This window comes from Amaranthus tricolor, chromosome 17 (assembly GCF_026212465.1).
Source record: "Amaranthus tricolor cultivar Red isolate AtriRed21 chromosome 17, ASM2621246v1, whole genome shotgun sequence".
NCBI classification, from domain to species: domain Eukaryota; kingdom Viridiplantae; phylum Streptophyta; class Magnoliopsida; order Caryophyllales; family Amaranthaceae; genus Amaranthus; species Amaranthus tricolor.
This window is the reverse complement of record NC_080063.1, coordinates 7,769,243-7,784,492: the sequence shown is the minus strand read 5'-3', so window position 1 is coordinate 7,784,492 and position 15,250 is coordinate 7,769,243. Positions and strand designations below refer to the sequence as shown.

General features: G+C 35.5%; 2 protein-coding genes across 2 annotated transcripts; one reads left to right on the top strand and one right to left on the bottom strand.

Moving 5' to 3' along the window:
- Positions 1–848: 848 nt before the first annotated feature.
- LOC130804510 (uncharacterized protein At5g02240) lies at positions 849–10,434 on the top strand. The gene is made up of 7 exons (XM_057668967.1): positions 849–1,248; positions 4,938–5,206; positions 5,281–5,317; positions 5,416–5,513; positions 6,749–6,810; positions 9,750–9,873; positions 10,067–10,434. The coding sequence occupies exons 1-7, from the start codon at positions 1,035–1,037 to the stop codon at positions 10,184–10,186; spliced, it is 924 nt and encodes a 307-aa protein (XP_057524950.1). The 5' UTR covers positions 849–1,034; the 3' UTR covers positions 10,187–10,434.
- Positions 10,435–11,731: 1,297 nt separating this feature from the next.
- LOC130804509 (scarecrow-like protein 9) lies at positions 11,732–14,821 on the bottom strand. Its single transcript, XM_057668966.1, has one exon. The coding sequence runs from the start codon at positions 14,492–14,494 to the stop codon at positions 12,308–12,310; it is 2,187 nt and encodes a 728-aa protein (XP_057524949.1). The 5' UTR covers positions 14,495–14,821; the 3' UTR covers positions 11,732–12,307.
- Positions 14,822–15,250: the final 429 nt, after the last annotated feature.

The following is a 15,250-nucleotide window of genomic DNA, read 5'->3' as shown; positions in this document are numbered from 1 at the left end:
TTCATCAAAAGTTCAATATCATTTCAATGGTAATGAAACTTTGATCACAAAAAAATTTTTTTGTTTACAAATTTTCATTACCACCTAATACCCCATCTCCCAATGGTAATGAATTGGAATGCATTTTATAAAGAAAATGAGATTATTGAATTTGGACTACCATGGCCATCAAGGTAACCAAGAGATTTTTCAACCAAAATCACACTAGTTTTTTCCATTCCCATTACTACCGTTTATTACCACCTACCAAAGTTCGTTAGTGCATTTAGTAATTTTAATCATCATCATCATCAACCCAATATCCCGCTCGAAAACATGTGTCTGGGTGAGGGAAGGTGACGGACAATCCAAAGGGAACACTAGAGGAAAACGGTCAATTTTACCCCCAAAAGGTGAGACCCTGCATAGAGAGGAATGTGATTAATACTGTTGCCCCAAGATCAAAATTACCTGCAGAAAAACAACATTAGCGAAAGTAAGGGTTTGGATAATATAATAGACCCGTTGAGTAAAAAAAGTACAAAAGGACAGGTAAGTAAACAGCTAGACATCAGGACACGAAAGACAACTAAAAAAACTATTAATAGTCTATAATATTAATCTGGCATCTCCAACTATTCTTATCCTTAGTGAGCGAAGAGGTGCATTCAGTAATTTATATATATATATAAAACTTAGAAAGATAAAGAGAAAAATAGAATGAGTAAAAATTAGAAGATGAAGATGTTTTTACTTGTGGTTTTTTTATATTGATGAGCTTCCTTTTACACTATATTTCAAGAATATGAAATATAGATAGCATCCGTAAAAACTCAAAAAGTTACTATGTCCAAACTCCTATCTAAAAGGGGTAAGATAAGGGTGAAGTGGATGGAGAGATGGACGAATGATCATCATCCCCAATTCTCGTCCAGCCAACAAAAAAACAAGCCCCCATAATTTGGGGTTGTAGAGAAATCAACGAAGTGCTGTGAGCCTGTGCTACTAACTGGCATCTGGTAACCGCTAACCTCGGCTCTACTCCTTCAAATTAAATGGGTTCAACCGCACATTATGGCCCACCGCTTTCATTTTCATTTCATACTCACCATAAATATGGTTGTTCAGTAGCTTCTACTACTCCATTCCCATTTCATTCTCTCTCTTCTTCTTCCATTCCAAGAAGACGTCTTAGAAACCTTTGTGTGGCTATGGCTTCTGAATCCAGCAAACCTACTGTTCTTGTTACTGGTGCTGGTGGAAGAACTGGTAAGTGCTAACCTTATCTTTTCACTTTCTTTTTAATCTCTGTATTCTTATCAGTTTTTCATGGATTTTGAGACAAATCACCGAAGAAGACACCACGAGTTATAATTTATCGAGGAATTGAAGAATTTTGACAAATTATTCTTAGAGTTGATTATAATCGAGGATTTCGAGCAAATCAATGTAATATGTAATGTAAGGCTGTCTGTGGTGTCTTCTTTAATGATTTGGTAGGAAGGACTTAAAAGAATATTCTGTATAATATATGTTATTACCTTTTTTCTTTGTGATTTATAAGAATAAACTGTTCAATTTTTGCTCTTTGTCCTGCTTATCTGCTGTTTACCGTAATACATTTGGTGTTTGGAGGTGAGTAAGTGATTGTACAGTATTCCTTACATAGTTGTATCATGAAGCTTACATTCCCGTTGAACAACGTTTTTGTCTGCCATATCCTGCAAGCAGGAATTTTCTTATCACGTTGTTTGGATAAGAGTTTAGGAGAAAAGGGAAACGAACACACATATCATTTTCTTTCCAAATTTTTTCCATTTTTTGAGAGTATTTGTAATTAACAAAAAAATCAGGAATTTAATTCCTTCTAAATCCCTCCGCTTCAAATTTGCTATCGAAGTTAGGAAAATAATTCCTTCAAATCCCTTATATTTCATTGTTTCAAACCAAACGAGTTGTAAATCATGGGCTTACTTGAAAATCCCATTGACAAATGAATAATGAAGAGTTTTGAATTTGTGCTGCCTTTCATTAACAAGATGAATGAATAAATGAATATTTACAACTAGCAACTACCTAAAGTTAAGGCTAAAGATTTGTAAGAACTAGGCTAACATAAAACTAGCTTGACGAAAACACAAAGATATACTTGGAATATTACTTAAAAACAGAACCTACGAACAAGGGAAGTAATATCAAATTACATGATTCACTGCTTGAATCAAGGGGAGAGATAATGTCCATTATCTTTCATTCATACTCTCCCTCAAAATGGGCAGCCGATGAGAGAGTTCAATTTTGCGTATCAAACTCTGAGGCCATGGAAGTGGTTTTGTTAGAGCATCTGCCAATTGATCACGAGTAGAAACGTACGAAACATGAAGGTTACCATGTTGAACATTTTCACAGACAAATTGATAGTCAAGAGCAAGATGTTTCATTTTTGTGTGGAAAACATGATTTGTACTAACATGGGTAGGTGACTGGTTGATGAGATATGGAATAACCAAGTTCAAGTAAAAAAGTTTTTAACCAAAGAATTTAAGCAGTTATTGCATGTTTGCGAGAAGACCAACTAACAGGATTTTTACCTATATATATAACATGTGCCGTAGTGGATATATAATCATATTTGTTTCGAAGCCAATGTGCATCCGAGAATGCATGAAGTATATGCGGTGAGCTGGCATGAGTTGTAATGCCCATATTAGATGTCCCTGATGGATAATGCTAAGATATTGCATATGTTCCTGTGTTGGTCGTTGCTTGTATTGAGCGAGTTTGTTGACTGCAAAAGAAATGTCTAGTCTGGTAAGATTGAGATACTGAAGGTTACCAATGAGACCAGACTAAAGGTGTCCCAACGGTCTATGCCTTCCTGTTTAGTAAAACTGCGAGCTACAAGTCTGGCCTTATGGTGTAAAAAAGATCACGTTTTAGACGAAAACTCCATTTTGTACTAGCTATTTTTGAAGATGAAGAAAGGGGAACAAGTTGCCAAGTTTGATTTTTGAGTAAAGCACTCATTTCATTTTCCACGGTCTTGCGCGACACTTGGCTTTTCAACAATGTTTTTGGGTAACTTAGGTTCAAAAAGTTAAGCATTTAGATTCAGTTTATTAATAGGTTTTGTACTGCCTTTTTGAAGTCTAGTTATCATGGAATGTTGGTGAGATGGAGTGGTTGCAAGGGAACAGTTTGAGAGAGAGCTGAAGGGGAAAGTGGAGTATAGGGTTGAGTGGTAGGCACGTGGCGAAAAGGAGAGCTAGCTAGGTGTTGGGAATTTGTAATGTCATGCACTATTATGAGTAGGGTCTTGAGGTGTAGGTAAGATATGAAGAGATAGAGGAGCCCATACTTCCAGTAAGGTTGGTAATTCCGGACCAGGTCTTGAGTGGGCTGCAAAAAGAATAACTTGCTCATCAAAATGAACATGCCTAGATGTGTAGTTACAATTTGTATCTATATCAAGACAATATGCACTTTGACTGGGTCTGGGAGAGTACCCAACAAAAATACATGATGTTGATTTAGGATCAACTTTATGGTTATTATATGATTTTAAGTTTTAACCATAGATAACAAAGATACTCAAACTTCTTAATTTTTGATAATTGAGGTGTTTGCCAAATAGTTCATGCGTCAGTCCCATAGGTCAAAGGCATATGTGTCGGTTACGAGATTAAGAAAGGTTTCAACAATGTGTCTATGGCATCTTTAGAGAAGCCTATGTTGTGGTGTATGGGTGGTGTGTTAAGATGAGTAATACATCATGGTAAAGAATAGGTTTTAAACCCTCATATTCACCTCCATTGTATGAGTATAAAGTTTTGATTGGCAATTGGAAAATTTTTTCAAAAAATGCCTTATAGCGAAAAAAATAAGTTTAACCTTGGAGTTGTGTTTTATAGGATATAGCCAGATGTATTTTGTAAAATAATCAACAAATATAATGTAATATTTCAGACCATCGTGTGAGTATAAAGGAGAAGTCCAGACATCTGTATAAATGTATTGTAATGGAGCTATGGAAGAGATAGTAGAGTTGGAAAAGGAGAGTTTTTGTCTTTTATTAATGCAGCAAGAATTACAATCTAAGCAGAATTTGTGCTGCCATTCATAAACAAGATGAATGAATAAATGCATGAAAGAACAGACTAAAGATTTACAATTAGTTAAGGCTATAGATTAGTAAGGAACTAGGCTAACATAAAACGGTAAACTAGCTTGACAAAAATACAAAGATATACTAGGAATATTACTTAAGAGCAGAACCTACAAATAAGGGAAGTAATATCAAGTTACATGATTCACTGCATGAATCAAGGGGAGAATATCCATTATTTTCCGGAATTTGAAATGAAAATCAAGTTCTTCTGGAATTTGAAATGAAGATCAAGTTCTTTGATGATATAAGATCCTAGAGAATTCACTTTTCCTATACACATCAGGGTTTGGTCTTAGTGCCTTGGTAGTGCATATCCTACACACCTAGAAACTCATCACATAGTTCAACTCTTTGTGTCCTTTGTTTGTATGCTGATCCACATTATGTTGCTAGAAACATACTACGTCTCTTCCAATAACATTCTTAGTTTTTCTATCAAATAAGCCATGAACCTGACAATGGGATCTGTATATTTACTATCAGTTAATGAACCATTGTTTTCTTTCACTTGTCACTTATACATCAATGGACTTTTCATGTGTATTGTCTGATGAGTTTTAATTACTGATTCTTTAAGACTCAAGATCCTTGTTCTGTCATAATCAAAGTAAGAGCAACTCCAAATGTCTAAAACAGGACCTGAACATGAGAACTTTGTCTACACTTTACACTTTACACCTTTATGAATGTATAAAAATTGAGTTTGTTTTTTGTGTGCGTCAAAGTCATAAAATTCACTTCTTTCTTCTGCTTTTGCTAAATGACATGTCTATGTTTTGTCTGTTGAAAGGACAAATTGTTTACAGTAAGTTAAAGGAAAGATCTGATCAGTTCAATGGAAGAGGTTTGGTCAGAACAGAAGAGAGTAAGCAGACAATTGGTGGAGCAGATGATGTTTTCGTTGGAGATATTAGGGATACTGATAGCATTACCCCTGCAATCGAGGGTGTTGATGCTCTTATAATTCTTACAAGTGCAGTGCCCAAAATGAAGCCAGGATCAAATCCTGCTAGGGAGAGGCCTGAATTTTGTTTTGACGATGGAGCATATCCAGAGCAGGTAACTTCACTAAAATTTCTACTTGTCCTTTTCCGTTCCATATCAGAAATTAATAAAAACTAGTCACTTTTTAGGTTGACTGGATTGGACAGAAGAACCAAATCGATGCTGGTATGAGTTTCTTACTTTAACTTTCTCTTTGTATTTTCCATTTTACTGTTCTATTAAAGCAAAATCTCTGGGGCCCTGGATTTCATCTCTTTGAACAGCCAAAGCTGCTGGAGTAAAGCAAATTGTCCTGGTTGGATCTATGGGAGGAACCGACCCTAATCATCCCCTCAACAGCCTTGGAAATGGAAATATATTGGTTAGTTAATTTCCCCCACTTCTATTTAGTGCTCTGGAATTCTTTGTACAAGCATGGTAATGTTCAAGTGAAATTGTTATGTAATTGGGCTGGGTTTTCATCGTGAACAATAAGTAAAATCATTAAGAAAGTTTTTGCAATCACCAAGCTATATTATTGCGAATGAGACGAGATAAGAAGATACTAGAAATTAGGTGAGTATCAGATTTGGAAGGTTATCGTTTTTGATGCACCTAAGTCCTAATTGAAATGCTTATGTTTTGTGATTAACTCCTTTTGAAAATCAGAACTGTTTTTTTCTACATTTTAATTTTTACTTTTGATTTCTGATATAGTTATATCAAAGAGATTATCTTCACCAACTTAGAAAAAAAAAAAACTGATATGTATGAAGACAAAGTTCATATTATATGAGAAGATTAAAAAAGATAAATATTAACTTAGAAGAGACACATAACTCTGAGACATAAATCAAATAGCTAACAAATAAAAAGATATGGAGGAGTAGCACACATAACTCTGAGTTACAAATTAAGGATTTACCAAAAGGAATAGTAGCTTTTATCTGGTTATACATGCATTGGCAGCCAAGACACCCAAGGCCTGAACTTGAACTCTGTTGGTAAAGGCATCATCTGTTGATGTGTATTAATATCTATCATTTTATTTATAAGCCTAAATTCACTTCTACACTCATGGTAGCTTGACTAGGTCCACACTTGTCGTTACTATAATATCATTACAGTTCTTCTGTACTTTACATGGGGAGCTCAGAAAAATTATGATGTTGGTGAGCAGTATTGGAATCAGGTTATAAATTGTGCAGATCTTTTGTTGATTTCATCTTATTATCCAATGTCATTGAGTAGTTTCCACCTAAGCAGGATTAGGAGGTCCAGAAATAATTAACTTTACCCGTGTGATAAATGGACAATGAAGAGATTATTTCCCATTGACCCCAAATAACAAACATCAACTGCAACTTCACATTATCACATAAATAAAAAGGGGACATGGTTTAATGAGTCATATAGTCCATTATAATCAAAAATAAAACAACTAAAATCTTTAGCATTGTTGAGAAGTGATTAATAAGCAATTATTCTTTGTAAATTTCTTGATACGTGCAAAATAGCTATCTAAATTCTAAAAAGCATATTCATCTCATGCATATATGAATCTCATAGTCTGGAATAAAACTCTAATAGAATTGATTGATAATCATAATGTTTCAGATCTGGAAGAGAAAGGCGGAACAGTATCTGGCTGAGTCTGGAATGCCGTATACAATCATAAGGTACACAGTACACACCTGTTTCAACATATAACCCATATCTTAATACGCAATTTTGTGTTTGGAATTGATAATCATAAAGTGCTTTCTGGTTTTCTTTTGTCATGCTTTTTTCTTTATTTGGTGTTGAATGTTTGATCATTTTCCATAAAATATGCCTTGGGAAGAGATGGTGGTCACCTTTTATAGGACTATAGTGAAGAAACAGAAAATTGAATAGTTAGAGTTGATGCGTAATCCATGGGAGGATCAAAATCAAGAAATGTTTGGAAGAAGAACAAGAACGTATGTTAAATGATTTTCTGGAAAATAAAAGTAAAATAAAGCAAATATTAAAGTCAAAAACTAAGGTTTTTTGATCAAATTCATAGTTAAAATCAATCAAACACTAGGTTTACTACAGTAAGGGTCACAATATCTCTAGCTATAGAAGGTTCTCATTGATCACACAGAAAGTTCAGAAAGTCCTATATAAATAATAATTTTAAAAGTTCATTATTTGTTGAATATTGTTTATTACATCATAAGGATCTCATAGATAAAGAGGTACTTTATATATATCATTATGTAAAACATTTAATTTGAATTATACAAACAGAGGACTATGATTTTTATGACATTCTGAAAACATACAAAACATGTTATATCCAATCATAAGTGGCTTCTGCATGTGGAAGGTCACACAACAATACCCTTGTAATAACAAAAATATTGTTCCTGATTGGCCTTTAGCATCATATATCATCAGTAACTTCATATAAGTAGCATGACATTTTCATACATGATTAAACACCCAGTAAATCTCCTGTTTAGATGTTGGTTTTCCGACTTTCCAGTGTATCATCTAATTGATTTATTGATAGAGTTACTCCTTTGGGTCTAAAGGGATGGGTCATATAGAGCCAACACATAATGTAATTAGAAGGTGAAAAGTCATAGTTATAAGTTTATAGCTATTCATTAATCTTGAATTGAACATTTATTTATTTAATACCAATACAACATGATGATATAGATCAATCATGAAATGTGTAGCTTTAAAATTACATGAAGGTGGTTTTACATGTCAATTTTCAACAAGCCCTTCTTGAAACAACTATACTAACTTGAATGTTAACTCAACTGATTAAATGCAAAACTTAATTTGCATCATAAAATTATGAGAAACTTATAGCGATTAATGTGCCTTAAATTTTTTTAACCCTTTGTTGATAGCTCGATTTTTAACTTTAGTGTATTTAGAGTTAAGACTTACTCAAGTTCTCAACGTTGTTTTAGTGTCACAATATATCTTAATTAGCTTTGGAGCCACATTTATAATTTGCAACCTTGTGATTAAATTGCACATACATATTCCTTGGTGTGATGAAAAGCTAACAATTGAATTTCCATGGTTGAAGTAGCTATCATCTCTTGTGCTACACTTTTCCATGATATAACACCTCCTACCTGTAAATTAACATAACCTGAAGCAGATCTACTAAAGTCTCCGTAAACCGCAAAAGAGACTTAGAGTATCCAACGACCTTTAAATTATCTGATTTCCTGTATGCTAGCTAATCTTTTGTTCTCTTGAAATACCTCATTTCCCTTTTGGCTTCTTTCCAATTATCTATTCATGAATTGCTAAGATATTTGGCTAACACTTCAACAAAAAATGTAATTTTCTTTCCAATTATCTATTCATGAATTGCTAAGATATTTGGCTAACACTTCAACAAAAAATGTAATTGTAAGGTATGTCTGGATGCGTACAAACTTGGGCATAAATAAGACTTCCTACATTCAATTTCAAAGCATAGAAATCGTTTGCGCTTCTTGAATTTTCCATAGTTTTCTTAAGGCATTGGTTGAGACTTATTTGTCTCCTTTAGAGATAGGGTAACTTCTAGTCTACAATATTGTATACTAAAATGCCAATGACGAAGAATTCCAGGAAAGTCATCTTGATCCTGTTGAACTAATGATACACATCACTATGACATAATTTTGCCTTTTGAATGCAATTCGCTCAAAATAACCCAAAATAGCCCAAAACCGACCATAGTTTGCTCTTCTTTTTTTTTTTTTTTTAATTCAGGAATTGCGAGGAGATTACTAAATCATGTGACATTGATACATGCAATCATTTACATCATTCATCTCAAATCCATAAGAGATAATGATTTGATGAAATTGTGATACCATTGAAGAGTTGTTGGTTATACCCCATAGGGCCATAGATAAAATTTGTTAATTTACAAACTATTTGTTTGGATCTCCCGACACCGTTTTTAGGTTGCATCACATTGATTGTTTCATTAATGTTGCGCCGTTGAGAAATGTTTTCTATCCAGTTGATGAATCTTCGAATCAAAATGTGCAACTAGAGCCGTGATTGTCCTATAAAATTCCTTTGATGAAAAACCGGACAAAAAGTCTCTTTATACAGTCAATTCATTGTTTTTGAATATGTCCTTTACCTATAAGACGAGCAGTAAGTCTCTGAACTTTTCATGGGTTGACGAAGTTGATGGTATGATTCCTCATAAAACCTGAAGAAATACAAGAACATCATCAACCTTTTCCATGTTGTCATACTTCCTGCCCTGGTATGTAAATATGTAATCATCGGGAATTACTTTTCTCCTTCCCCTAATGGATTGTCATAATGGGCTAATGGCATTGGCTCTAACCTTATTTCCCCTTTTGAACTTAACATCTTCAAAGAACATAGCAGTTTCCATCAAACTTAACATCATAATTCATAAGTAACCTCATATAAATAGCATGACATTTTCATACTGAACACCTAATAAAACCATGTAAATCCTCCATGAATGAATATCATGAAGGGCATGCCTTGTTTATGGCAGCCATTAAAACTTGAAACGTGATTTTAACTTTCCAATGTACTGTTCAATAATTTTATAGTAAGGACTAAGTGACAATGGCTGTTTCAGGGCTGGAGGCTTGCTGGACAAACCAGGAGGCCTCAGGGAATTGCTTACTGGAAAAGATGATGAACTTCTTCAAACTCAAACGAGAACTGTGCCAAGGGCTGATGTTGCAGAAGTCTGTATTCAGGTATATTTGTCATTTGGAATGATTTCCGTGTTTTGTTTCCGTTTTATAAATGACCTGAACTTATACATCGCACGGAAGAAAGTAGATTGTAACATTAAAGCGTGTAAACTGAATTTTATTGTTAAGGTTCATGTTGTCTTGTTAGTATTGTTTAGATCGACCTGCTTAATCTGTATCTGTTAAACCTTAACAGGCTTTGCAATTTGAGGAGGCAAAGTTCAAGGCTTTTGACTTGGCTTCGAAGCCGGAGGGGAGTGGTGAACCAACTACTGATTTTAAAGCTCTGTTCTCCCAAGTCGCAACTCGTTTTTGATTTTAGGGTAGCTAGATTTTGGACTCTATTACTTGTCAAACCCCAATAATAGGTGGATCTTTTCTGACAATCTGTGTGACTGTGGTTTGAGGCAGAATTTCGTGTTATTTACTGCCCGTATATTGGGGGTGTTTTTCTGTTGTGAATGTGCAGGAATGTGATGTTCGAAATGTATGGATAGAGGTATCCAAAATGGCTGCCATCCAAATTTTAACCAAAAAAAATTCAAGAGATGCTATTCAAACCCATATGATGTTCAATATAAGGTGATCCAAAATGGTGGATATCCAAATGAAAGATAATTGATGTTTTGAAAACTTAAATACACTCGCACCCAATTTATAGAGCATGATTTGATTGGACTAAAAACAATGTGTATATAAAAATCAATAAAGATATTTTTGTACACACAAAATCGAAAATTGACCCAACTCTAGACATTGTATTCGAAACTTACTATTTAACTCCTAATACCCACTAAATCACATGGGTATACTATTCAAAGTGGCCCTTTCACCTTTTTAATATTTGTGTCTAATTTTAATGGGAGAATTAAAAAGTTTTATAGGGAGTATTTAGTTAATCTAATCTGAAAAAACCGACGAACGAAACTCTTAACTATATAATAATCGACTTTTTACTCCGCCACATCAAATCAGCTCTATTTTTAGTTTTGACTATTATTTTGTTGATTCATATCCTTCATTTAACTTATATTTTTTCTGATTTTTCCACGGAACACCTACGGTCAAATTTGATGGAAGGGGGTACTGCATTTCCAGCTTTCATTCGTGTTCGTCACTCGTCATAAAACCAACTATGGGTGTGAATTGTTATGGGAGCATTAAGTTTGAAAAGGAATGGAAATGTTATTTTAATGTTACTTCCGCCGCAAGAAATCAATTTTTTCGGCTGTACTAGGAATAGGGTTGTAGACACTATGCATTTTAAAGATTTAAAATAGATAAGATTATTTATAAAAAAAACACATAATAAGACACGGAAAAACTTAATGTATTGTTTCTTTGTTTGCGGGTAATATTCATTAATGTATTGTTCAATGGTTGATGAAGTATAATCCTGTTTGAGGGGAAGTGTCCAAGACACCATTGACTTGTGTTCTTGCTTGTTTGTTTTGTTCCTCCATTGTTCTACTATGTTTTTCTTGATTTTTTAATATCGGTAGAATCGAGGGCAAACCAGTCTATGACCCCATCCGGCAAAGAACTACCAATAGATTAACCAACCGAGAGCTAGCCGGCTCAACCCAAATGATCAAGAGGTGGCATTTGTAACTTCTTCGAGAGGCCCAAGGCCAGAAAGACCAAGGAAGAAGGCAAATATCTCTCCTTGGTTCGAACCGAAGACCTCATGGAAAAGAGTAGGGATGGTCTTGGATTGGGTCTGAATCGGGTCTAACTAGACTTAGACCCAGACCCATTTATTTTCTGTGGACCCATATCCAGACACAAACCCTTAGGGTTTGTCGTAAACTATTCTCTTTATTAGTATTTATTACCGATAACCAAACGGGCCATAGCATAATGAAAGACAACACAGGTATCGATCCGCACCAAAAAAAAATGAATACAAGCTTTGTGAGTACTACACACAATAACCTTAAAGCCTAATGCCTAAAAAAGATCCGCTACATGAACCAACAATTACTCAAGAAATCAGCTACAAACTATAGAGGAAACATAAGCAAAAATAAGTTCTAAATTTCATATTTTACACAATTGTTCCCATAATGAGGCTCATCTCCACCTTGATACAAAAAACGAGGTTGAGTGATGCTAGACAATGACACATAATTAAAAGGATATGCAAACTGTAAATGGACAACTTGGGTCTCTAAGGATGGCTGCAGCCTGCAGCTGCATCTGTCTGCTCAGTTAATTGATCCTCTAAATGCTGCTTCTCAGGCCCCACCCTTCACATAAAGGCTTGTTGTTCTGGGAACAAAAACAACAAATAATCTTAATCCTACCAAGTAACAAGCAAATAGGCTCAGCTACAGCACAAGTTTCTTTGATACATTAGATCTTCAATCACAGTATCAACATGGGACTAAGAGGCAAAACTCGCATTTTGTCGAAACTTTGCTTCGAGCTAAGTCGTTTATGCAGGTTGCCATATGCTCAAAGCAAACAAAACCCGTCCTCTCCATCCTAGAAGCAGCCATCGACTGTCTTCATCGGTCATAAAATCCTTGTGGTAAGCCGAGTGCACCTGCGTCAAAGCACGCTCCTTAATCTCCGAGTCAAGAGGGAGCTGCGTAAAACCAGCTCTGATCAAACGAATCTTCCACTGCTTGTACGTCTCTGGGCGCTCCACCCTTTCCCATCCTTCGCAAGCTACGACATTGAGGGCCTCCCTAGCAAGAAGATCTCTCTCAATCAACATCCTCTCATCGTACTCTCGGGGCACCACAGTTTCGAGCACATCGAACTGTGCGGAGAAGTGAAAAAGAGCCTCCCTAAATCTGGTCACAAAGAAGGGTGCACTGTATGCACCATTCACCACACCATGGATGAAGAAATCCGGGTTCAGTTTTCTAATCAGTTTCAGAACAATGTTTCTAGAACTTTCCACACAAACTGTTTCATCTGGCATGTTCTTCAATCTATAAATACAATTCACAACAACTACCTCATCCTCATCAATGTCAAAATCTTCTGGCACAATAGCATCCCATCTCTTTGCTATTGCACGATACTTGAAAGGAACTCCGAATTCATGGGCATAATTCTCCAAACGCCGCCCTGTCTCCTCAACCCTTTCAGCTGGTCTAAACCCAGGTTGAGGAAAATCAATGCCAGTAATCTTAATCCTTGGTGGTCCGCCCTCTCTCATTGATTGCCTTTGAATGAAAGTAGGCCATTGAAACCCATATAGAATCCCAAAATCAATTATGTGAATTTTCGCGGCTTTTCTTGTTCGCTTTGCAATCGACTTGTTCGAGAAAAAATTCGACAGCTTCCTGAATGGACAGGCTGCAAGGTAGAGTAAATAAGCTTTTAACACATCTGCAGCAGCCGTTCTTTGGCTAGTAAGCGCCTTATAAATCTGGCTACCCATCCCTGCCAATCGAGCCTCGAGCCCATCAGCCAAATAATGAGCCAACCGCTGGTTCCCATCACCGAGAGGAGATGAGTGCTGCCTGATCTGCTTTAGTAATTCATTTGCAATCCGACGATCATCAGTAGCAACAGCGTGTGCACAAGTTATAAGAAGTGTCCTCAAATCCACCAGTTCCTTTCTTCTACCTCGGTTCCTACCACGACCCTTCCCACCAATCGATCCTTTCGACTGATCACTTATTTCGGTCTTATTGAACGCAGCTGATCGCAATGTTGTTCTAAGAGACACAACAAGCTCATTTTGATCACCACCATGATGCAACAGAACCTTGTCAAACATATCTGACCGCACATTAGAATCTTCATATATAGCAGCCTGTTTTGAACTCCTCTCTTCTTTTGTATCAAGGTTTACTCTAAACCCATTCTTCCTAACACGCCATCCATCCCTAAATTCATCTAAATCTTGGTTCAATCCTTGATTTAAGGACCTATCCCCTAATTTCAAAGGTAACCCATTTGCATCAGCACTAACAAACAAGTCATTGCGAATCGAAAGGAACCCACGACACGTTTCAGGGACCCCAATTGCAGCCGAGTGAGAACCCATCAAGCCCACATCCATGGCATAGTCTACACTAATTGGGCAAGATGATGACAATAAGGGTTGGTAAGGAGGAAAAGTATTCTCAAATTCAAGACCATATAAGTTTTCTTGTTCATAAATCCAATTGGGATCAACCAATATACTGTTGTTATTGTTGAAATTTGGAGAAAAGTAAGAAAGCTTTGGTTGTGAATCAAGCTGAGGAAGGTAATTGGAATTTTGAGCACCTTGAAGGGCTTGATGTTGCAAAGATTCCTGAAGCATACATCCCTTACCCTCCACATCTTCTTCCACAAGAATCTGATTTATAAATTTCAAAACAGAATCTGAAAAATCACAGTCTTCTGAGAAATTCTCTTCATGGGAAAGACTAGATATGGAGGATACATTTGTTAAGCTTGGATCATCAGGGAAGATGGAATTAACTCCATTAACATCTCTACTAGTTCTACTACTACTGATAGTGTTACTATTATGACCCACAAACCCATTTCTCAAATTGGGTAACCCATTAAGATAAATATTACCATTTGAATGTACAGGAAAAACATTATCATTGACTAAGTGTAATATGTTTCCATTTGTTATTCCAATGTAATCTTGAACCCTAGGATTCATTCCAGAGCTTAAAAATTGACAAAATAGCAACAAATTCGAATTAAGTCAAACACTTGAGGATATGAATTCAGACCCACTTATTAAATTCCTTTAACAAACAGTTCTAGGTAGAAAAGAACTCCTATTGGTTAGTAACTTAGCAGAGAATAAGCAGTTTCCTTCAGAAGAACTTCAAAGGTTGGGGAAAATGATGAGAAATAATGAAGTAGAGAAGTAAAGAGTGGAAAAATGGAAGCATGGGAAAGGAGATAATGGAAGAAAGAATAGATTGAAGGACGCGGGTAATGGATCAAAAGTCTAAGTGCTGAGAGAGTTTTGAAAGTGATCACCATTAACAATGGAATATTTTCTTTTAAAAAACAAAGTGTCAACTTCTATTAGTCGACACGTCACCCTTAAATTACTCCAATGACTACAATTTAGGCCTTGAGCCGCACGTTCATATTGTTAAATAATGTAATCTAGAAAAATCTAGGGAGTAATGTATCAAGAAGTAAGTAAAAAAAATTCTATGATATCTTAGAACTATCTAGACTAACACGCTAAAGCTAATAGTCTAGAACTATCTACAAGTTGTAGAAAAGACTAGAAACATAATGATGGTGAAAGCACCAACATAGAAGCACTATATATATGTGTTGCATGCTCTTATTTGTAACTAAGCCACATAATACAAAAAACCTTTTTTCACAAAAGCCATCAACTCTCCTCTTTATTTTTCATACTAGCATCTTCAATATTTATTAATCAAAATCA